This window comes from Ursus maritimus (assembly GCF_017311325.1).
Source record: "Ursus maritimus isolate PB19 chromosome X unlocalized genomic scaffold, ASM1731132v1 scaffold_X1, whole genome shotgun sequence".
NCBI classification, from domain to species: domain Eukaryota; kingdom Metazoa; phylum Chordata; class Mammalia; order Carnivora; family Ursidae; genus Ursus; species Ursus maritimus.
In genome coordinates, this window is record NW_024423319.1 from 774864 (window position 1) to 797192 (window position 22329).

Below are 22329 nucleotides of genomic sequence, written 5' to 3' on the forward strand. Positions count from 1 at the left end.
GTCACTAATGGCCAATGATTTAATCAATCATGACTGTGTAATGAAGCCTCTATAAAAACCCAAAAGGCCTGAGTTTGGACAGAAACTCCTGTCTGTGGGACCTTGCCCTTTGTACCTCTTCATCTGGGTATTCATCTGTATCCTTTATAATAATCTGGTAAATGTTTAAGTAAATGTTTTTCTGAGTTCTGTAGTTACTCTAGCAAATTAATCAAAGCCAAGGAGGATGTCCTTGGGAACCTCAGATTTATAGCCAGTGAGTCAGAAGGACAGGTAACAATCTGGACTTAGCAATAGGTGTTTCAATTAAGGGCAGTCTTGTTGGACTGAACCCTTAACCTGTGTGATCTGACACTAATTCCAAGTAGATAGGATCATAACTGAATTAAGTTTGTAGGACACCTAGTCAGTGTCCATTGAGAACTGGAGAATTGCTTGGTGGTGTTAGAAAAAAACATATGAGTACTAAATGTATTTTGTTTTTTAAAAAAGATTGTATTTATTAGACCATGTGTGAGTGGGGAGAGGGAAAGGGAGAGAGAATCTGAAGCAGACTCTGCTGAGCGTGGAGCCTAATGTAGGGCTTGAAACCAAGAGTCAGACACTCAACCGACTGAGCTACCCAGGAGCCCCCTAAATGTACTTCTTAAGATTATACATATAAATGTTAATGAATTGCCTTTAGCATTTGAGTTTAGACTCCTGGTACCATTCATAAAACTAGTCATGTGTTAGGTGAAAAGACACCCCTCCAGTGCCACAATTATGATATCTTTCCTAGACTACATGCTAAGTGCAAAGGTTTCTCTAACCCAACTCCATACCTGTTGCATTTCCAGTAATTCAGAGTAAAGTGTCCTTCCAGGTGCCAGGGAGAGCATTTCTTTCCACTTTTACCTCCCCACCACAGTGCCTAGCAAGAAGAAGACACTTAGTATTTGTTCAAAGAGTGGTAGGAAATGCCTAGAAATGATTCTTGTAATGTTTAACAACCCCTAATTTATCATGAGAAAACTGAAAAAAAAGATACTTCATTGGAAGTCAGGCAGTAACAGAATTCTTAGGTGGCTTATCTACTCTTTATATCCTTATAATCAAAACGTTACAGTGGATCCTCATGATGTTAATACAAGGCTGCTGTAGGAAGCCTGTTGACAGTTGTCACTGACTTCATGTAGTGGTGGCAGAGTGACAGTATCAAACAGGCCATTTGCTTGCCTCAAACAGGTGCTAGAATCACTATCACTCCACCCTGCCCCAAAAAGAAAAAGATGACTTTCTTTTTCTTTTTAAAGATTTTATTTATTTGACACGGAGAGAGATACAGCGAGAGAGGGAACACAAGCAGCGGGAGGGGCAGAGGGAGAAGCAGGATTCCTGCTGAGCAGGGAGCCTGATGTGGGACTAGATCCCAGGACCCAGGGATCATGACGTGAGCTGAAGGCAGACACTTAACGACTGAGCCACCCAGGTGCCCCGAAAAAGATGACTTTCTAAGCATGAGCAGAAACAAATTCTGATATGTCCCTGTCTTAGTACATTCAGGCTGCTTTAAGTCCATTCAGGCTTATAAACAACAGACATGTATTTTTCACAGATCTTGGAAGTCCAAGATCAAGGCACCAGCCGATTTGATGCCTGATAAGGGCCTGCTTCCTGGTTCACTGATGGCTGTCTTGCTGTGTCTTCACATTCGGGAGTGGAGCGAGCAAGCTTTCCTGGGTCTGTTTAATAGAGGCACTAATCCCACTTGAGAGGGCTCCACCTCCATGAGCTAATCATCTCCCAAAGACCCCACCTCCAAATATCATCACCTTGGGTGTTAAGATTTCAACATGAGGGGCGCCTGGGTGGCTCAGTCCTTAAGTGCCTGCCTTCGTCTGCCTTTGGCTCAGGTCATGATCCCAGCGTTCTGGGATCGAGCCCCGCATCGGGCTCCCTGCTCAGTGGGAAGCCTGCTTCTCTCTCTCCCACTCCCCCTGCTTGTGTTTCCTCTCTCGCTGCCTCTCTCTCAAATAAATAAATAAAATCTTAAAAAAAAGAAAAGATTTCAACATGAATTTCTGGGAACACAAACATTCAGTCTATAACAGAGAGGATCCTTCCTTGCCTCTTTCAGCATGCTAGAAAAAGCCTACGTTGCCATTAATGGACTAACATAGGATAGTCTGTGATATTCAAATACCATCATTATTTGATACCAACTGTTCTTTTAAGCAGCACTCCCTAAAGTGTTTCTAGGAATTGCTGTAAAAGGGGAGACAAAAGGCTTCTGTGGTCAGATAAGTTTGGGGAATGCTAGGTTAGACATAAGTTAACAGGTTTCTCTTCTGTAAGACTTCAAAGCTTTCAATATGCTACTGTAAATTACGATTCTTTGAAAAGGACTACTGTATGCAGTACTTGCCAAAGGGTACCCACTTTGCAGACAGCACCTCACAGGGTGAACATTTCCCAGAGACTTGGAGAAATGCTGCCTTAAAGATGTTTGGTCCACAAATCAAGGTAACCATGCTATGTTCTCATGAAATCATTTAAATGAACTCTTGTGTTAATAGTGGAATGATTTAATAAAACATTTTACAACTATGTTTACATCATATACAAATGTAAATTACATTTAAAATTATCAATTGATAGCAGTGCTAGGATTTACATTAGGAATCACTATATGATCAAATACATTCTTTTCCTGTGCTTTTTGACAAAATTATTTTTATTCAGTTAACTACTCAAATTTCAGACTATTTTAAAATTTTTTTCCTAGGGTATACTATTTTACTTAGGACTTTTAAAGCTTCAAATAAATTGTTCCTTCCTATCTTTAAACTCAGTCCTGTCTCACTTAACATCTATTGGCAGACATCAATTTAAATCTGATTCTTCTCAGGGTGCCTGGGTGGCGCAGTGGTTAAGCATCTGCCTTCGGCCCACGTCAGGCTCCTCCGCTATGCACCTGCTTCTCCCTCTCCTACTCCCCCTGCTTGTGTTCCCTCTCTCGCTGGCTGTCTATCTCTGTCAAATAAATAAATACAATCTTTAAAATAAATAAAATAAATCTGATTCTTCTCAGCTATTATGACACACAGAAAAATAAAATAGGTATCAGAAAAGTTCAACATTCATCCAGTGTTTTTTATGGGTTAGGGACCACAGCACTGAATCTCAGTCTCTAGGGAGGAACTGGGAAGGTGAGAACTATGATCTCCTCTATTTTAGAGACTAAAAATTCTGGAAGTGAGCTAGTGGTGCTAAGTTTACTCACTTGGTTAACTAGCGACTAAAAGACCTCAGTGGAGAGGGTAATATGCTGGGCCACATCCCACTACTTTTCATCCCAAAACTTCAGCATCCATTGATGACAAAAGCTCCTGATCTGTCATTATGCTATGGTGACAACTCCCTTCCCTGCATCCACTCCACACAACTCCTAACATTTAATAAACTGTACATTTGTCTTTGGTATCTGGAAGGCATCTAAAGTTGTATGGCACTTAATTTAAAAGGCTTTAAGGGCCTGTTAAGTAGTCACTTGTTAACAGCAGAACTAAAACTTTTTTAGCACCAGGTTCCAACTCTGCTTCAGTGGTTCTCAACCTTGGTTGCTCATTAGAAACATACGAGGCATGTCAAAAACTCAGGCTGCCCAAAGGCACCCTAGGCCAGTGAAATCAGTCTCTAGGATGAGTGCCAGATGTCAGTAGTTTGTAAAATTCCACTGCTCTCAATCATCCTAACAGTATTTCTTACCATTTTAAATTCAGAAAGGTAGACAGTTTTGGTGAGTCAATAAGTCACAGGTCTTTTTTAAATGTGAAAAAAGTGCAACACTGTCAATTTTCTTTAGAAAAATAGTGCTCTTAAAATTCATGATTCCTTAAGAAGAACTAAACATCACAGAACATGATTTCTGGGAAATGAGGTCCAGGATAAGATATATATTTTTTGCCCAATTCTCCAAGAAATCACACTAACATTGTGTAAGCAAGTAAGAAGGCCCTGTACGTGGACTTCATGACAAAGAAACCAAGCTGGTAAGTTGGTGGAAGCAGCGGAGAGGGTAGCAGTCTAATTTTGCTTAAGGGTCCAAAACTGGCCTTAAGTGAGTTTCCTTCAGAAAAGAAACTGAGATGATCATGAAACATTAATGATACTCAGAAGTTTCAAATCCATCTCTATGCCATTTCTTCAAGCAGAGATTTATGGTATTTTCCAAAACTATAGAAAAGTAGAGGTTTCAAATAAGAGTCCAACCATTAGTCATGTCCATCTTGCTGACAAATGTCAAAAGGAAGGAGACAACATGCTTAAAATAGTTAACTATGCAGTAACTGCATTTTGATACCTTAAGCACCCACCCCAAAAGTATGTTAGCTCGTTCCTTCTAGAATACTGCTCTCCAACTTTATTCATGTCCTGTCTTCTGCCAGCATCCATGAGACAGTAACTGCCCAGGTCCAGTAAGGAGGGCTCTTACCAAGTGGTAGGACAGGTGGGGAAGTCAAGACCCCTGCTGTTTGATGAATGTCCCCAGGCTGAGTGGTAAGAGATTGGAGCAAACATGAGGTCCAGATGCGAAGCAGGAGGAAAATGTTGTATGTTAAGACAACGACAATGACACTAATGACAATGAGGCTGCTCAGCAATGAGGACACAGAGCCTAACACTGGAGTCTAGTTTTTGAGCCTGACAGGGCAGCAGCTCTAAACTGAAAGCTGGACCCCCCCTCACCTGTCGTCTGACACCAGGGTGAACTTCAGGGAGAAGGAACTCAAGCATAATAGCTCTGCTGTAGTGGGCCCCATGTCCCAGTCCTGCCCAGTCCCATCACTGGAGCCAACAGTTGATCAAAGAGTGGCCCAGAGTCACAAGGGCACAGGAGGGGCTGTGGTGGCCCGGCAGGGGACACAAAGGGCGCAGTGGGGTGCATGGGGGCAGGGTGGCAAAGGGGAGAAAAGCCTTGCAGGTGTTCCAGCCACCAGGTGTGGATGTGTTACGTCACACAACTCAGTGTCACAGGAGTTTCTCCCAATTCAGGCCAACCTACAGGTAGAGAAGCCCCAGTGTGGTATTACCACACCCCTGTCAGCAGGGGGCGCCAACCCCCAACTCCCCCCGCCCCGGAACAGGTGGATACCTCTGTCACTCAAGGAAAAACTGGAGTCTCTTCAGCACCCCTACCACTAAAAAAGCAGCCCAGTACATTATTGGACCCTGGGTACTAGAGAAAAATATGTGCCTCACTAAACAGGTCTTGCTAATCAAATGAAAATGGTGCAGTCATGGGTGCAATTGCCTGGTCCTGGTATCTTGGTTTTACATGAAGGGCTGATTTTTAGTACCACACAGCCACAAGTGGTGGCCCTACTTGGTGGGCAGAACTCAGGACCATTCTCATGACAGCAGCATGGTGCCAATCTGCAATACTGACCTTAACCGTAAACTTCAGGGTCCCAGAAGCGCCAGCTTGGAAGAAACTTCAGCAGGAACCTACAGATTTTATTTCAGTCTACTACCTATTACAACCTGCTGAAAGCTTATAATGACCTGCTAATGTCTGTTGTCATCGCTGATAGTCACAGGAAAAACAGATGGACATAAGGCAACTCCCATCCCACTAGAGAAGCATCCAATGGCCACTCTTCCTGTCACGCACCCCAAAGGGGCACAGGGCACGTCAGTTAGGTTTTACAGTCACCATTCCATTGGTCTGGGTGAATGACATGGGTCAAGTCATCAAAGAGCTGCAGCCTTGATTGCCATATATGACATAACCCGGGGACCCAAGCATCAGAAGAATGTAGAAAACTATGGAACAAATAACTCAGTGTCTTCAATAACTATATTGCAGGCCAAAAAAAAAAAAAGGAAAAGAAAAAGAACATAGAAGATTAAAAGAGACTTACGAGACCATCTGAATGCAATGTGGGTAGACCTTATATGGATTTTGATTCAAACAAACCAAATGCAAAACACTTAAGAGACAGGAAATTTGAAAATTGGCTGAATAGTTGATGAGATTAAGGAACTATTATTAATTTTTTGGTATGATAGTAGACTACTATATTTATGATTTTTAAAAACAGTTCTTACCTTTTAGAGATACATACTGAAATATAATGAAATGATACATTTTGTATTTGTTTCAAAACTGATAAAACAAGCTATGATTTGATGATCATTGCAGGTGGGTGATAAATATATGAGGGTCACTGTACTTTTCTCTTAGATATGTTTGAAAGTTTCCATAATAAAAAGTGAAAACATTTTTTTAAGTTCTTACACAAAAATATGCAACACAGAGACTCATACCATTATGATTTGGGGATGGTTCATACATATTATAAGCAAAATAACTTATGCTGCCTTAAAATGAGGGGAAAAATGCAGATGGATGAATTCTAAAAAGTTCCACACGTCCATTGGTAGCTACAATTTCCAAATTCAATCCATTTTTCCCAAAATAAGTTAAAAGGCAAACATTTTAAAAGAAGGCCTTAAAAACATACATTTTGCAGAGATCACCTGCAAGTTTAAGAATTAATTCTAAGTTTTCTGCCTTCTCAGAACTCATAAAGTCTCAAAGAATTCTTTGGATTCTTTTCTGGATATGTTTATTATTATGAGGTCATTATTCATATATTCAACAAATCCTGAATACCTATTAAGTGCTCAGTTCTGTAGGTGTAATGGTGAAGACAGAAGACTTACCCTCCAGAAGCAGATATTCTAGCTGAGGATGCAGACATGGTAACAGGCCATGACAACGAAATGTGCTAATATTCTAAGCATGTGTATGTGTGTCTATAAACTTTTATTTTAAAGAACAATTCTAAGAGTTGGGGCCATTGTGAGACAGCAGAACATTTGATGATGGAAATAATTTACTTCACACATGCTATCACTACTGTTCTCAATTATGAATGCCTGGAATGCCACCTCTTTAAAACTCTGGCTCAAATGTGAGGTATTTCATACCAACTAGATAAAGAAAGAGAATTGGCACAGAGGAACTACGGCTACCCCTAATGTTTTGACAAGAGGTAAATAATACTTCACATTTCAAAGCTTAAAACCTTTTCTATGAAATAAAAATCCAAGAGCTTCTTCCCTTTCCTACCTAAAGTCACTTATTCTACCATGAAAAAAAACCCTTTGGAAATAGCCATGAGCTGCTTTATGGTGGAAAACATCCCTGGATACTATGTTAATGTCCCTAAATGATTTACTAAGTTTGACCATCCGACGATGTTATCTATTAGTTGGTTTCCCACCAAACACAATACCTTTAGCTCAGCATATATACCTTTAGCACAAGTTCATTCCATATTCAGATTTTTCAATTATAGTGCTTATACTGCCATTTTTGTCAGGATAATTACAGCAGGAATATAAATAGCTCTCTTTCTGTAATCTAAAACCAACTAAAAAAGAAAGTAGACACCAAGATACCAAGTCTTTCATGCTTAAAGGCAAATGTATTCAGTTCCTTCCCATGCAGCACATAAGGTATCTCTATGCTTGCGATTTCTTTTCCAAATCAAGTCTGGGACAACCTTTGAGGATCCACTCATCCTCCAAGGCGAGCCATCTTATATAGCAGGCTCTGTTAAGTATCTTAGATGGGAGGGGGGAAAGGAACATTTCTGCTGACCTACAGATTAGTCAAGCGGGGAATGTGCTGGGAGAAGAGCTAATGTCTATGGTGTCTTCTGTTGCCATCAAGTTCACAATAGGGCCATATCAACTTGTACCGACAGATGCCTATAGAAGCCATTCAGAAGTCATGGAAGAAGAGGAGAAGCAGGAGAGACTTGATGTCCTATGATGGAGTGAAGAGGCTGCTGGTTGGAAAAAAACAGGAATAATGAAAGTGAAGTTGTCCTCCTTAGGATGCCATGCCAAGCAGAAAGCCTCCGAAAAATCCCCCAGTGACTAGAACGTTCTTCTTCACAAATGACACTACCTAGGAACAGAAGATAGCACAAATGGGTTATTTTGCTAGGGATATTATTATTAGGAATCAGATCTCTATTACCTATGCGATCTTAACAATGTCAATCCCCTCACCGCTGGGTCTCTGGGTCAAGATGGGAGCAGGGATGCTAGTGTGAAATGATAAAATTCAAGAGATGTTTTTGAAATGGGACTTTGATTGGATGACTGGCCACATGAGGGATGAGGAGAAGCCAAAGGCAAATCCTTGGAATCTGTCTTCAGTTATGTCTGTTAGAGAGCTAAGAAATCTGCCTAAGAGATCATTCAGGAACAGGAAAAGGACAGAGTTCATGGGGGAAGTTATGGTGAAAGAGTAAAGCTGTATTCAATAAACTAGTTACAGAGGCAATTCTCAGTTTCCAATTTCACTCCTTCGTTCTCTCTGACACCGCTTTCCAATCAAAGCTGCTCATTTTGAAGTCTCTCCTCCAAATTTCTCTATCCATTCATCTTGTCCATCCATCAGACCATCTGTCCATCTACCCCACCCATCACCCTCTGAGGCCTCCTCTTGAGTAGAAGCTATATATTTGCATTCTCACACCTCACCACACCAAAGGATCATTAAAATAAAGATACCTTAAATTCACAAAAACTTCCACCTCCTCCTGTCCACTCATCTGCAGTTCAGAACATGCACTCAGCACCCCTGCCTCCTATGATTATGCTCTTTGAATTTCCATTTCAGAGAGAACTTATTAAGTGGGTCAGACTCCTTCTTTTTCCCAAGTACAACCATCACCTTAGACACTGTTCATTTAGACAACGTATCCAGGATCCTGGCCGAATCATTTCTTGAACTCAAGCACAGTGACTTCACGTCCCTGACCTGCTCCACTCTACTACCTCATCCTCCTGGGACTCTCTAGCACCCTTACTCCCACTATGCCTATGACTTCCTATGTCACTTCCACTGGTCCTCTGACTTGACTGGACTCCACATTTTCCTACTTGAGGTATTGTCTTTTGCCATCTACCATCAGGGGGAATGAAAAAAATCATACAAATTCCTGAAATAACTGTTTTCATTCATTATCTTTACTTTCTTACTTCCTACTCATTCCTCAACTTGCTACAGTTTGGCTTTCAACTCCACCGCCCCCCTAAAACTGTTGTCAATGAGGTCACCAATGACTTTATTGCTAAACACTTAATTTGCCATCCTCATTCCCTGGCTTCCCAAGTAACAGCATGGGCTCTGAGACGGGAACCAGCCACTATCCCTGGGGCCTGTGACAGTGCCAGGCCACGAATAGGAATACAAAACTTTGTGGAATGAACCAATTCCAAACCTTTTGGTTAGTTTATGACAAGTTCCCTCTGTGACTCAATAGTTAGTTTTACTCAAACATCAACCATATACTGTTTATTATATATACTTCCTATGGCATTAAAGAAGTTTTCAACAATCATGTATGTATTACTTCTGTAAACATGTGAATAGTCAAAGTTTTGGCAAAATGAAAAGAGAGTCACTTTTATAACCCTGAGCTTGAGGCATGGGGACAGCACTCCTGGGCCCCCAAAGATGCCACCTTCCACTCTGGGCAAAGGACCAGCTTTGCCTGCCACCCACCACCATAGAGGGACTGCCATTATGTACTTGGCAAGGTGGACTTATCTGTTCCACATTTTCTAATCTGCTAAGTCATCTATCACTTACCTATCTGCTTTTCAACTTCCAAAAACTTGATGACATTTCTTGTCTTCTGGTATTTTTCTCCTGTTCTCTTGGTCCTTATGGGTTTAACCTCTTTTATTTTGTTGCCATCATCTGGCAATATTTCAAGGACAACGCCTGTTTCAATTTACATCTAAATCCCTCTTCTGCACTTATTCCATCCTTTTCTCTGTTAATCCAGAACACCACTGCTCCAGGCCTTACCTTCTTGACACCTTGATCCTAGTTTATTTCTCCCCACTTCAGTGCACTTATTTATTTGGCACATTTAACATATTTCCAAAGGTAATAAAGTAGCAATATTCTTTTTAAAAGGAAGGACTTCTCCTGTCCCTCCCAAGTACCAGCCAATATAACCTAACCTGGTTTTATGTGTTAGAGCAGGGATTAGCAAACTATATAGTCTGTAAACCAAATCCAGCCAGCTGCCTATTTTTAAATAAAGTTTCATTGCAACACAGCCACACTTGTCTACATACCGTCTATGCCTGTTTTCATGCTACATGGTGGATTTCGGTAGTTGTGACAGACATCACAGGGCCTACAAAGCTGGAAATACTTATCATCTGGCCTCTTACCAAAAAAAAAATGTTGCCAACCTCTGACCTAGACGTTCCTGCTAGTTATATGTACATGTAAAATATGGACATTTCAGAGCGTGTGCATAGAGACAAAGTATGATTTAAAACCATCCACATCCCACTTGCTGCAAGAACTAATTTAAGGCATGACCAATCCACATATGTAAATGTATCATTTTGCATTCTCACTCACTGATAAAAGTCACCAATACTTCAATTACCCAGCTTTAAAAAAAATGCCTCTAAGGTGAAGATATTCCATCCAAGGCTGACATATTGGTGTGTTTACCCCATATGTCTCACCTCCTCTGCTTTGCTTTTGACCTCTGTAGATATCTGGTTGCTCTTACGGATCTTCAACTGTTCCTTGGCTTTCTTCATGTCCTTCTCTACTCGCTGCCAGTCAACCTTGATGTACCCAGTATGGTTTGCAAGCTATAGTTTCAATAATGACAGCAAAAAATAAGAAACATAGGCTTGTTATTTCTGTTCATTATGATTAAATCACTGAAGTACATTATCAAAAACCATTCTCACTTTCCATTTCTTGAGACATTTGCCATCAAGTTCATTGCATGACAATGACATTCACTCCATATCTACTCAGTATCCACCCAACATGTAAGGCCCTATGCCTGATGCCAGATCAACAGACTGGCCTTCAATGACTGCTGGCAATTCTTTCACTCTTATTTATACTCTTATCCCTCTCTACAAAAGTTTTAAGTTAGCTTAGAAATATAAAACGGTAAGAAGAAAACCAGAATTGAAAGTCAAGATATTAAGGTGAAAAAACCTTACAGCCAACATAATCACTGTTGGCTCAAAAAGAAATATTCTAGTACATGGCCCCACAGAGATTTCTCAGGAGCAACTTCATATAAGGGGTACTGAGGGACACGCATCCAAATATATGTATAGAATATGCCCACTTCCCTTCATGAAGACAGCAGGCACAAACACTAAAACTCAGTGAAAATAATTTCACTGAGAATGTGTGAATAGGATAAAACTGATTTAATTATGTTATTTTCTGATAGATTAATGTTATCCAAGAGATACCGAAGAGACTCATTACAGCCCATCAATCAATCTTCTATCAATATCACTTCTCTCCACCAAACTTTTGGTAAGTCATATCTATCTGAATTTCTCAAAATATCTAAAACTGAAACTCTTCTCTCTACAGTCTCCTCCTGCATTGTTGCTCTTCCTCTAGTTCCTATTATAGTTAATGGCACCACCAACTAATTAGTCACCCAAACCAGGATGGAGAAAATATTTGCAATATAGGTAATAAACAAAACATTACTACTCATAAAAAGTGAAATTCTTCTCCAGATCAGAAAGGAAGGAGCCAAATTTTTTCTATTCGTAGACATGTCTGCTCTACATAATCTCAAAGAATTCAACCAAAAAATGAACAAGAACTCCTATATCTAAACAGTGAGTTTAGGCTGGCAGCACGGAGGCCACACAATGCCTGCAGTTCCTGCAGAAGACATGAACCAGCAGGAGTTCGTCAGCTGGGGAAGCTGGGGAGCTCTGGCAGCCTTCCTCAAAAAGTCTGGGAAGCTGAAATTCCCTGAATGGGTGGACACTGTCAGGCTGGCCAAGCATAAAGAGCTTGCTCCCTATGATGAGAACTGGCTCTACACACGAGCTGCTTCCACGGCATGGCACCTGCACCTCTGGGGCAGTGCTGGGGTGGGCTCCATGGGGGTATCAGAGAAATGGGGTCATTCCTGGCCACTTCAGCAGAGGTTCCAAGAGCATGGTCCGCAGGGTCCTCCAAGCCCTAGTGGGGCTGAAAATGGTAGAAAAGGACAAAGATGGGGGTCGTGAACTGACATCTCATGGGCAGAGGGACCTGGTTAGAATTGCTGGACAGGTGGCAGCTGCCAACAAGAAGCATTAGAACAAATGCTGGGTTAATAAACTGCCTCATTCATAAAAAAAAAAGAAAAAAGGGAGTTTCAAAAAAGGGAGTTTAGCAAGGTTGCAGAATGTGTAAGATTAACACACAAAATCAATTGTATTCTTTTTGCTAGCAATCGAAGCAACTGGAAATGGAAATAAAATTTATGATTTATAATAACTATAAAATAAATACTAGATACAAATCTAAACAAAAATCTTATAGGGTCTGCATGCTGAAAACCACAAAATGCTGAAGAATTTAAAGATGACCAAATAAATGGAGAGACAGGCCCTATACATGGAATTGAAGACTTGAAATGATGTCCAATTCTTTCCAAGTTGAGCTACAGAGTTCCTGAAATCACAATCCCAGCAGAATGCTTTGCAGATATACAAACAAGCTGGTTCTAAAATGTGCACAGAAAGGCAAAAGAACTAGAACAGCCAAAATAATTTTGAAAAAGAAAACACAGTTGGAGGAATCGTACTACCTGATTTTAGGATTTACTATAATGCTACAGCAATGAAGATGACAGCGTGATACTGGAGAAGGGACAGACACACAGATTAACAGGACAAAATAAAAAGTACAGAAACAGATAACCCAATTTAAAAAATGGACAAAAGACCTGAATAGACACGTTGCCAAAAAGGCTATTGGATAGCAAATAAGCATATGAAAAGATGTTCCATATTATTAGTTGTATCATTCTGAGTCCAACTGGAAGACAGGCTTGGGACTGAAGGTGAGTGGTCAAGAAAAGACACAGTGTAACTGAAGGTATAAGGTATCTAGGAATGAAATCAAGGCACAGTGTAGAACATGTATATGAAAAAACATTTGAAGGTCTATGCAAAGACATTAAAGACCTAAATAAATGGAGAGAAAGCACGTATTCACAGACGACTCATTATCACAAAAGATATTAATTCTGCCCATATTTACCTATATGGTTCCCATGCAATTCCAATCAAAATTTCAACAGAATTTTTAATTTTTTATAATAATATTTTTTATAATATTATGTTAGTCACCATACAGTACATCCCTGGTTTTTGATGTAAAGTTCCATGATTCATTACTTGCGTATAACACCCAGTGCACCATTTTTTAAAATAACTGACAAGCCTGTTCTAAAATTTATATAGACGAGCAAAAAGTATAAAAGTAGCCACAGCACTCCTGAAAGGTATGTGGAGGAACCTGTACTACCAACTATCAAGGCTTAGTAAAGGTAGACAGTTGACCAGTGAAACAGAACAGAGAAACTAGAATCCAGTCCAGACATATATGGATTAATAAATGATAAATGCCACACTACAAATATTGGGGAAAGGAAGACATTCACTAAATGCCGCCAGGACAATTATCAGTATGAAAGAAAGGAAACTGGATCCCTACGTCAAATGACATCATGCCTACCAGCCACCCTCATCCCTCTGGTGACCAACAGCATGAGTGCACAGCATTGACTCCCCAGGTCCCACCCACCTCCCCCAGCAAGGAGGCATCCCTGTACTCCTTGAATATCTGATTCATGCAATACCAGAATCCCATTCTGAGAATCTTTCCTGGTGATACTTCCAGTACCAATTGCTTCTGTCAGTCAGGCCCCCAAAAGAAACAGGGTATACTCAGATTAAGATATTTTCTAATGTATATAAATATCAAATCACTATGTTATACTCCTGAAACTAATACTGTATGTCAATTATACTTCAAGTGAAAAAAGTTTAAGGTGAAAGAAAAAAGATGTTTCAAAGCAACATAAACATATTTACAAAGTCAAGTCTGGAGCAGAGTGTAGGGAAAACCACAGGGAGAGAGGACTGTGGGTCTACCAGCAACAGAGCTGTCACAGCACTTCTGCCTGAAGGGGTGAGAGGAAGGAAAGATTACTGCAACCCGGAAGGACAGGGAAAGGCATGAGGAAGGCCCTCGCCTTGCAGGGAGTCTGACCTGCCAGAAACAGAGAGGGGCCCAGGCCCGACCCAGTCTGCTGTGCTTATCTAGTGCCAGTCACCTCCTGCCTGTAACTACATGAGACCTGCAGTCACAGGCACCCACCTTACCCTCTCCAAATTCCTGACCCACAGAAACTGTGAGAGATAATAAAATGATGGTTATTTCGAGGTTAGGTTTTGAGGGAATTTGTTGTGTGGCAATACTATACCCAACTCGCCCCAGCCCTGGCCACCACCCCAGCCTGTCAGTCACCAGTCTCCTCCTCCCACACATTTAACTTTCACCTGGCCCATCTGGGAAACTCACTCCACCTGCGGTTCGAACATAGAACTTACCCTGCTAAAATGAGGACTGCCAACTGTAGGAGACAAAGAGCTATAGATTCAGAAACTATAGCACAATTCAACAAGTTATGGCTCCTACAGAGCAGTGGTTCTCAAACTCTGCTCCACATTAGAATCACCTCAGGAGTTTAAAAATACTTAGATGTGGGGGCGCCTGGGTAGCGCAGTGGTTAAGCATCTGCCTTCGGCTCAGGGCGTGATCCCGGCGTTATGGGATCGAGCCCCACATCAGGCTCCTCTGCTATGAGCCTGCTTCTTCCTCTCCCACTCCCCCTGCCTGTGTTCCCTCTCTCACCGGCTGTCTCTATCTCTGTCGAATAAATAAATAAATAAAATCTTTAAAAATAAAAAAATAAAAAAAAATACTTAGATGTGAGGGCACCTGGGTGGCTCAGTCAGTGAAGCATCTGCCTTCAGCTCAGGTCATGATCCCAGGGTCCTGGGATGGAGCCCCACATTGGGCTCCTCACTTGGTGGAAAGCCTGCTTCTCCCTCTCCCTCTGCCTGCCACTCGCCCTGCTTGTGCTCTCTCTCTCTGTCAAATAAATAAATAAATTCTTTAAAAAAATACTTAGATGTGCAAGAACACCTTCCACCTACGATACAAGTGGGGAGGGTATGAGGTAGGCTCCAAGCATTAGTGTTTATTTTAAAACTCCTTAGGTAATTCCAACATGGAGTCAAGTTTGCAAAGCAATGCTACAGTGCAGCCTCAGAGAACCAATACCTAGTAGTTTTGAAATAAAAAGACAAGAGGACATCGGACTGGACTGTCATTTAGCCCTCATTTCTCACTGCTCTGGGATCAAAGTCCCCTATGTAAAATAAATCATATCATAGGGCATTTGCATAACACTTCATATTTTTGAAATCATATTTGTTTAATATTTCAACGGGTCTTAAAAACCCTGTAAGGGAGCTATGATAAGGAATATATACTATGTCCCCATGTTACAGATTACAAAACAAAATGTGACTACTAACTGATGAAATTTGATTCAAATGGTCACTAGCATTTCAAATAGTACTGAAAAGAAGTGCAAAAGCTATTCTAGTGTAATATAGCCGAGACTGTATTACAGCTCCTCATACCACATTCCTATCGGGCAAGGGGGGTTTCTAAACATCTAGGAATATTTCACATACAGACCTGAAGGAGAAAAAATCCACCTCCCACAGCTGTTGCAGCCAACTTTCCAACCTTCTGGAATATGAAACCCGTGCACCTACAAAAACCAAACCAACGTCAGAAAAGTTGACAGGCTGTCAAATGCACACAAACATGCACTTCTAACAATGTTCAGATTCTACTTACCTTGGAATGATCCAGCTCTTTCCCACTCTTAGATGATATAAGCAGAAACCAGAGGCTCTGAACTCAGAAAGACCCTGATTCAAATTTTGGCTCTACCACAATTTTGTGGTCTTGAGCAAATCCCTTAAAGCTTTCAGGTTGCACTTTAATTTTTTAAAAAGATTGATTGATTGATTGATTGACTGGAGAGAGAGAGCACGAGCGGGGGGCAGGGGGGGCAGATGGACAGGCAGACTGCCAAGAAGGGATCCCAGGACTCCGGGATCATGACCTGAGCTGACAGAAGACTCTTAATCCACTGAGCCACCCAGGCAGGCACCCCTGGGTTGCATTTTAGAAGATGACTCTGGCTACATTGTGGAAAAGGGATTCCAGGGGAAAGCATAAAGGCAAATATCCTCCTAGGAAATTAACAAACATGAGGGGACCCCCAAACTCTGCAAACTAGTAAGTGGCTTTGGCAAGACTGCAGTATAAAAGAGCAATATACAAAACTCAATTGTGTTTCTATGTATAAGCAATGAACAATTAGAAACTGAAATTTAAAAATACCATTTACAATAGTATCAAAAATAAGAATGAGCAAGACCTACAAAGCATTGCTAAGAGAAATTAAAAGAAACCTAAACATGGTTTATGGATCAATGCAATCCCAAAATCTCCTCAGGTTTTTTGTAGAAATTGGCAGCAAGCTTATTCTAAAATTCATATGAAAATGCTGTGTACCCAGAACAGTCAAATCAACTTTAAAGAAGAACAAAGTTGTAAGACTTACCTGATTTCATGACTTATTTTAAAGTTATAGTGATCAGGGGCGCCTGGGTGGCTCAGTTGGTAAGCATCTGCCTTCCACTCAGGTCATGATCCCAGGGTCCTGGGATCGAGCCCCCCATCGGGCTCCTCCTCTGGGAGCCTGCTTCTTCCTCTCCCACTCCCCCTGCTTGTGTTTCCCTCTCTCACTGTGTCTCTCTCTGTCCAATAAATAAATAAAATCTTTAAAAAATAAAAAAAATAAAGTTACAGTGATCAAAACAGTGTGATACTAGCACAAAGACTGACAAATCCACTTAACAAAGAGTTCAGGGCCGCCTGGGTGGCTCAGTCAGTTAAGCATCTGACTCTTGATCTCAGCTCAGGTCTTGATCTCAGGGTCGCGGGTTTAAGCCCCACACTGGGCTCCACACTGGGCATGGAGCCTACTGAAAAACTAAAACTAAAAATACTTAAAAAAAAACAAAACAAGGAGTTCAGAAACAGGGGCACCTGGATGGCTCAGTCAGAAGAGCATGTGACTCTTGATCTCAGGGTCATGAGTTTGAGCCCCACATTGGGGATAGAGATTACTTAAAAATAAAATCTTAAAAAAAAAAGAGTCCAGAAACATACATATAGTCAACTGGTTTTTGACACAGGTGCAAAAGCAATTCAGTGTAGAGAAGTATAGTCTATTCATCAAAACATGTGGGCACAATTAGGTATTATGCAAATAAAGAACTTGGATTCCTACCTTGCAACATATACAAAAAGTAAATCAAAATGAATCATGGACCTAATGAAAAATCTAAACCTATATATCATCTAGAAGAAAACATATTAGAAAATTTTAAGTGATCCTAGATTAGGAAAATATTCCCAGACATGACAACAAAAGCTAGAGCTACAAAGAAAAAGAGTTGATAAATTACATTTCAAGGTTCAGAACTTCTGTTCTTTACTGTTAAGAGAATAAAAAGCTATAGAGTAGAAGAATATATTTGAAAATCACATATCTGATATAAAACTTATATCTGGAATATATAAAGAACACTCATAACTCTGTAATGAAAAAACCAACATCCCAATAAAAATACGGAGAAAAGATCTGAACAGATACCTCATCTAAGATAGATGGATGGCAAAAATAAGCCCATGAAAAGATGCTAATATCATTAATCATTAGGGAAATACAAATTAAAGCCACAATGAGATACCACTTTATACCCACCAGGATGGTTGTAATCAAAAAACCGTAATGCCCAAGTGTTACTGAAGATGTGGAAAAACCGGAACCCTCATACATTGCTGGTAGAGGTATAAGATAGTACGGGCATTTTATTTTTTTTAAAGGATTTTATGTATTTATTTGACAGAGAGAGACAGCGAGAGAGGGAACACAAGCAGGGCCAGAGGGAGAGGGAGAAGCAGGCTTCCCACTGAGCAGGGAGCCCGATGGGGGGCTCAAGCTCAGGACCCTGGGATCATGACCTAAGCAGAAGGCAGACACTTAATGACTGAGCCACCCAGGTGCCCCAGTACAGGCATTTTAGAAATGTGCATGTCAGGTTCTTACGAAGTTAAAGCATTCCACCTATAATCCCCAGCCATACTATTTCTAGGTATTTACCCAAAAGAAATAAAAGCATATGTTCACAGAGACTTATACACAAATGTTCATAGCAGTTTTAGCCCCAAAGTGGAAACAAACCAATATCCATCAAAGATAAATGGATAAACAAAATAGTTCATCCACACAATGGACTACAACTACTCATCAAGGAAAAGGAATGAACTACTGATTAAAAAAAAAAAAACAGCACAGATGAACCTCAAAATTAGTATGCTAAGCAGAAGAAAGCAGCCAGACAAAAAAGAACACATACTGTATAATTCCATTAATATATAATTCTAGAAGATGCAAAGTAAGCTATAGTGATAGAATCCAGATCAGTGATTGCTGGGGGCATAAAAGGAATTATGAAGAGGTTCAAAGAATCTTTTAGAGTGATGGATGTGTTCATTACCTTGACTGTGGTAATAATTTATGGGTGTGTATATGTCAAAATTTATCAAATTGCATATTTTTTAAAGATTTTATTTATTTGATAGAGAGTGATAGCACAAGCAGGGGGAGGGGCAAAGGGAGAGGGAGAAGCAGACTCCCCGCTGAGCAGGGGAACAGGGAGCTTCAGTCCCAGGACCCTGGGATCATGACCTGAGCTGAAGGCGGATGCTTAACCGATTGAGCCACCCAGGCGTCCCTCAAATTGTATACTTTAAACAAGTGTAGCTTATGATATGCCAATTTATTTATTAAACTTTTAAAAAATAATAAAGAATAGCCAAGAAATTCCTGAAAAACAAAATGGCAGTTATACACACACACACACACACACACACACACACACACAGATGCCTGACATATAACAGAGGGAGTGCAGCAGAGTAGTGGGGAAAGGGTAACTTCTGCAATAAACTGAGTTGGGGCAACTGGGTATTCCACGTGAAAAAAAAAAGGAATCTATCACACACTAAACACAAAAAACAATTCCAGGTAGATTTATAAATGTAAATGTGAAAGGTAAAGCAATAAAGTTCTAGCATATGGGGTAGGCAAAGATTACTTAAACAGGACACAAAAATTACTAATCATTAAGGTAAAGATGAATAAAACTGACTATATTAAAAATAAGATCAGTTCATCAAAAGACACCAAAAGGCAAATGAAAAGACAATCACAGAATGCAGAATGAGTGAAAATATCTGTAAAATGTAAACCAACAAAGGACTCCCATTCAGAATATATAAAGAACTCTTATAACTCAGTAAAGAATGACAACAGAAAAATTACAAAGGATTAAAAATGAGACTTTATCAAAGAAGAGATCCAAAATGTCAAGAAACATATGTAAAAGTTATTCAGGAAAATGTAAATGAAAGCCATGTGAGATACCACTATCAGACCAGCAAAACTTTAAGTCTGGTAATATCAAGCGCTTACAAGAATGTAGAGCATCAGGAACACTTAATCCTTGCTGGGACGGTAAACTGTTACCACCACTTTTGGAAAGCAGTTTGACATTACCCAGCAAAGCGGAAGATACTTCTATCCCATGACCTAGCAATTCAACTCCTAGGTATAGACCATACAAAAATGTGCGTATTACACTCCAGGAAATTTATACAGTGTTCGTATCAGCATTGTTTAAGTTAGCCAAAAACTGAATCAACTCAAATGTCAGTCATCACCTGGAAAAAAATACTGTGGTATATTCATGCAATGAAATTCTGTCTACAAATGAAAACAAAAAAACTACAACTACACACAAAACAAATTGAGCAAAAAAGGTAAGAGTCAAAAGAATACACATAATTGCATTTATTTAAAGTTCAAAAGCCAGTAAACTGTAGTATATTATTTACTGATAGAATTGGTGTTAAAACTACAAAGAAAAGCAAAGAAATAACTGCATAATAATCAGTACGGCATTTATCTCTAGAGTTCTTGGGGTGTTAGTCACATTTTCTTAACCTGTGTGGTTGTTACATAGGTGTCTGCTCTATATGTATTCATCAAAATGTACAAACATTATATGTACTGTTCAGTATTTATATTATCTTGTACAACATTTTTAAATGTAAAAAGTATACATGAGATTGACGCATTATATATTCCTCACTAAATCTGCTATTAAACTTTTGAATTTATTACAAATGAAGCCATAAGCTATGTCACAATTGAGGAAGTTATTATCTAACATAGTACGTGGCTAGCTCCTAGTTAAACCACTTTCTATCTATATGGCCCTGGGCCTTTTGAGCCTTAATTCCTATAAAATGAGCATGATTACAGTACCAATTTCAGAGCTGTTGTGAGAAGGAAATGAGATATCTATATAAATAGTAAAATATTTGTGTATTTTTGTGTTCTCTACTTCTTGGTATGGAGAAAAGTGAACTCTTGTATACTCTTGATGGAATTGTAAATTGGTACAACCAATTCGTGAAAAACAATATGGAGGTGTCTCAAAAAATTAAAAATAGGGTGCCTGGGTGGCTCAATCAGTTAAGCATCTGCCTTCAGCTCAGGTCGTGATCCTGGGGTCCTGGGACTGAACCCCGTGTTGGGCTCCCTGCTCAGTGGGGAGTCTGCTTGTCCCTTTCCCTCTGCCATTCCCCGTCTTGTGCTCTCTGGCTCTCTCTCTCTCTCTCTGTCAAATAAATAAATAAAATCTTTTTAAAATTTTTTAAAAAATTAAAAACAGAACTATAAGATCCAGCAATTCCACTTTGGGGAATATATCTAAAGGAAATAAAAACACTAACTCAAAAAGATACCTGGACCCCCACATTCATTGCAGCACTATTTCCAATAGCCAAGTCATGGAAACAACCTAAGCGTATATCAATGGATGAATGGATAAACATGTGATATATATACATACACACACCACACACACCATGGAATATGATTCAGCCATAAAAAAATGAACTCCTACCATTTATGACAATGTGGATTGACCCTGAGCACATTATGCTGAGTGAGAAGTCAGACAAAGAAAGACAAATACTGTATGATGTCAGTCAATAATATGCAATCTGAAACAAACAAACACAAAACTCATAGAAAAAGTGATCAAATTTGTGGTTACCAGAGGCAGGGGGTTGGGGGAGGGAGAATTAGATGAAGGTGGTCAAAAGGTACAAACTTCCACTTAGAAGTATTAGGGAGGTAACGTACAATGTGATGACTACAGATACTACTGCTGTATGGTATATAAGAAAATGGTTAGGAGAGTAGATTCTGAGAGTTCTCATTACGAGAAGAAAAATTTTTTCTTCTTTTTTTTATTGTATGTGTATGAGATGATGAATGTTCACTAAACCTATTGTGGTAATCATTTCACAATATATGTAAGTCAAACCATCATGCTGTATCCCTTAAACTTATACAGTGATGTATATTTATTTCTCAATAAAACTGGAAGAAAAATGAGGACAGACAATCCAGTGCCAATTTCAGAGTTGTTGTGAGAAGGAAATGAAATATATAAATACTCAAAACAGTGCCTGGCATATAATAAATACTATGTTTAGATGAATGCTACACATTAAGTGATCAATTTCACAAAAATTCATGTGTTTTTATTAGTTAAGGAGATGGTTCCTGTAACTGCAATACTACATCATGCAAAAAAAGACACTGGACATCTTTCTCATCACTTACCATCCAGTGACACCTCCAATTAACAGCTGGGTTGCCACGCTATATTTTTCAGCTGAGGGCCCAGATTCCTGCCCAAACAGCTTGCGCCACCATGGCTGCTTTTTAGCAAATTCTGCAAGGTCCAGTGACTCAAACTTTCCCTCAAAGTTTCCTACAAGAATTAAGATACTGAATAAGAAAATATTTACTTTTACAATAAATCACAATTCTTAACTAGATTAAGAGATTTTTAAGGAAATGGGTATTGTAGTAAGAACCTGCAAATATTATTCTATTTTAAATGGCAAATTAACTCTGAAACTGTGGCTAGTGACTTGAAACTCAGACTAAAATCTACAAATAATATCTGTCTTAGAGAAAAAAAATTACTAGACAATTTAGAATTAGTATTCTAGTTCTTCTCAAATTTAAAAACAACCAATGGATGTACAAAACCTGATAGTAATAATAATGTATCCTAAATGAAATGGATTATCTTTATTTGCCTCTCCTTTTCAAGAATACCTCAATACTATTTAGCCCACAAATTCACAAACTCTTG

The 22329-nt window shown here is 39.7% G+C and overlaps 1 protein-coding gene and 1 pseudogene across 2 annotated transcripts in view; one reads left to right on the plus strand and one right to left on the minus strand.

Annotated features, from left to right (window-relative positions):
* Positions 1-22329, minus strand: part of FUNDC2 (FUN14 domain containing 2) — a 28455-nt gene that overhangs the window by 2828 nt on the left and 3298 nt on the right. Inside the window, exons 2-5 of one of the 2 annotated variants that reach the window (XM_040626584.1) lie at positions 21789-21939; positions 15641-15716; positions 10564-10695; positions 825-913 (exon numbers count right to left, since the gene is read on the minus strand). In XM_040626584.1, the coding sequence (XP_040482518.1) occupies positions 825-913; positions 10564-10695; positions 15641-15716; positions 21789-21939 (448 nt within the window). Of the gene's footprint in view, positions 1-824; positions 914-7463; positions 7967-10563; positions 10696-15640; positions 15717-21788; positions 21940-22329 lie in introns of those variants that run through there. The other variant, XM_040626585.1, reaches the window with a different exon arrangement.
* Positions 10704-12210, plus strand: LOC103659280 (annotated as a pseudogene).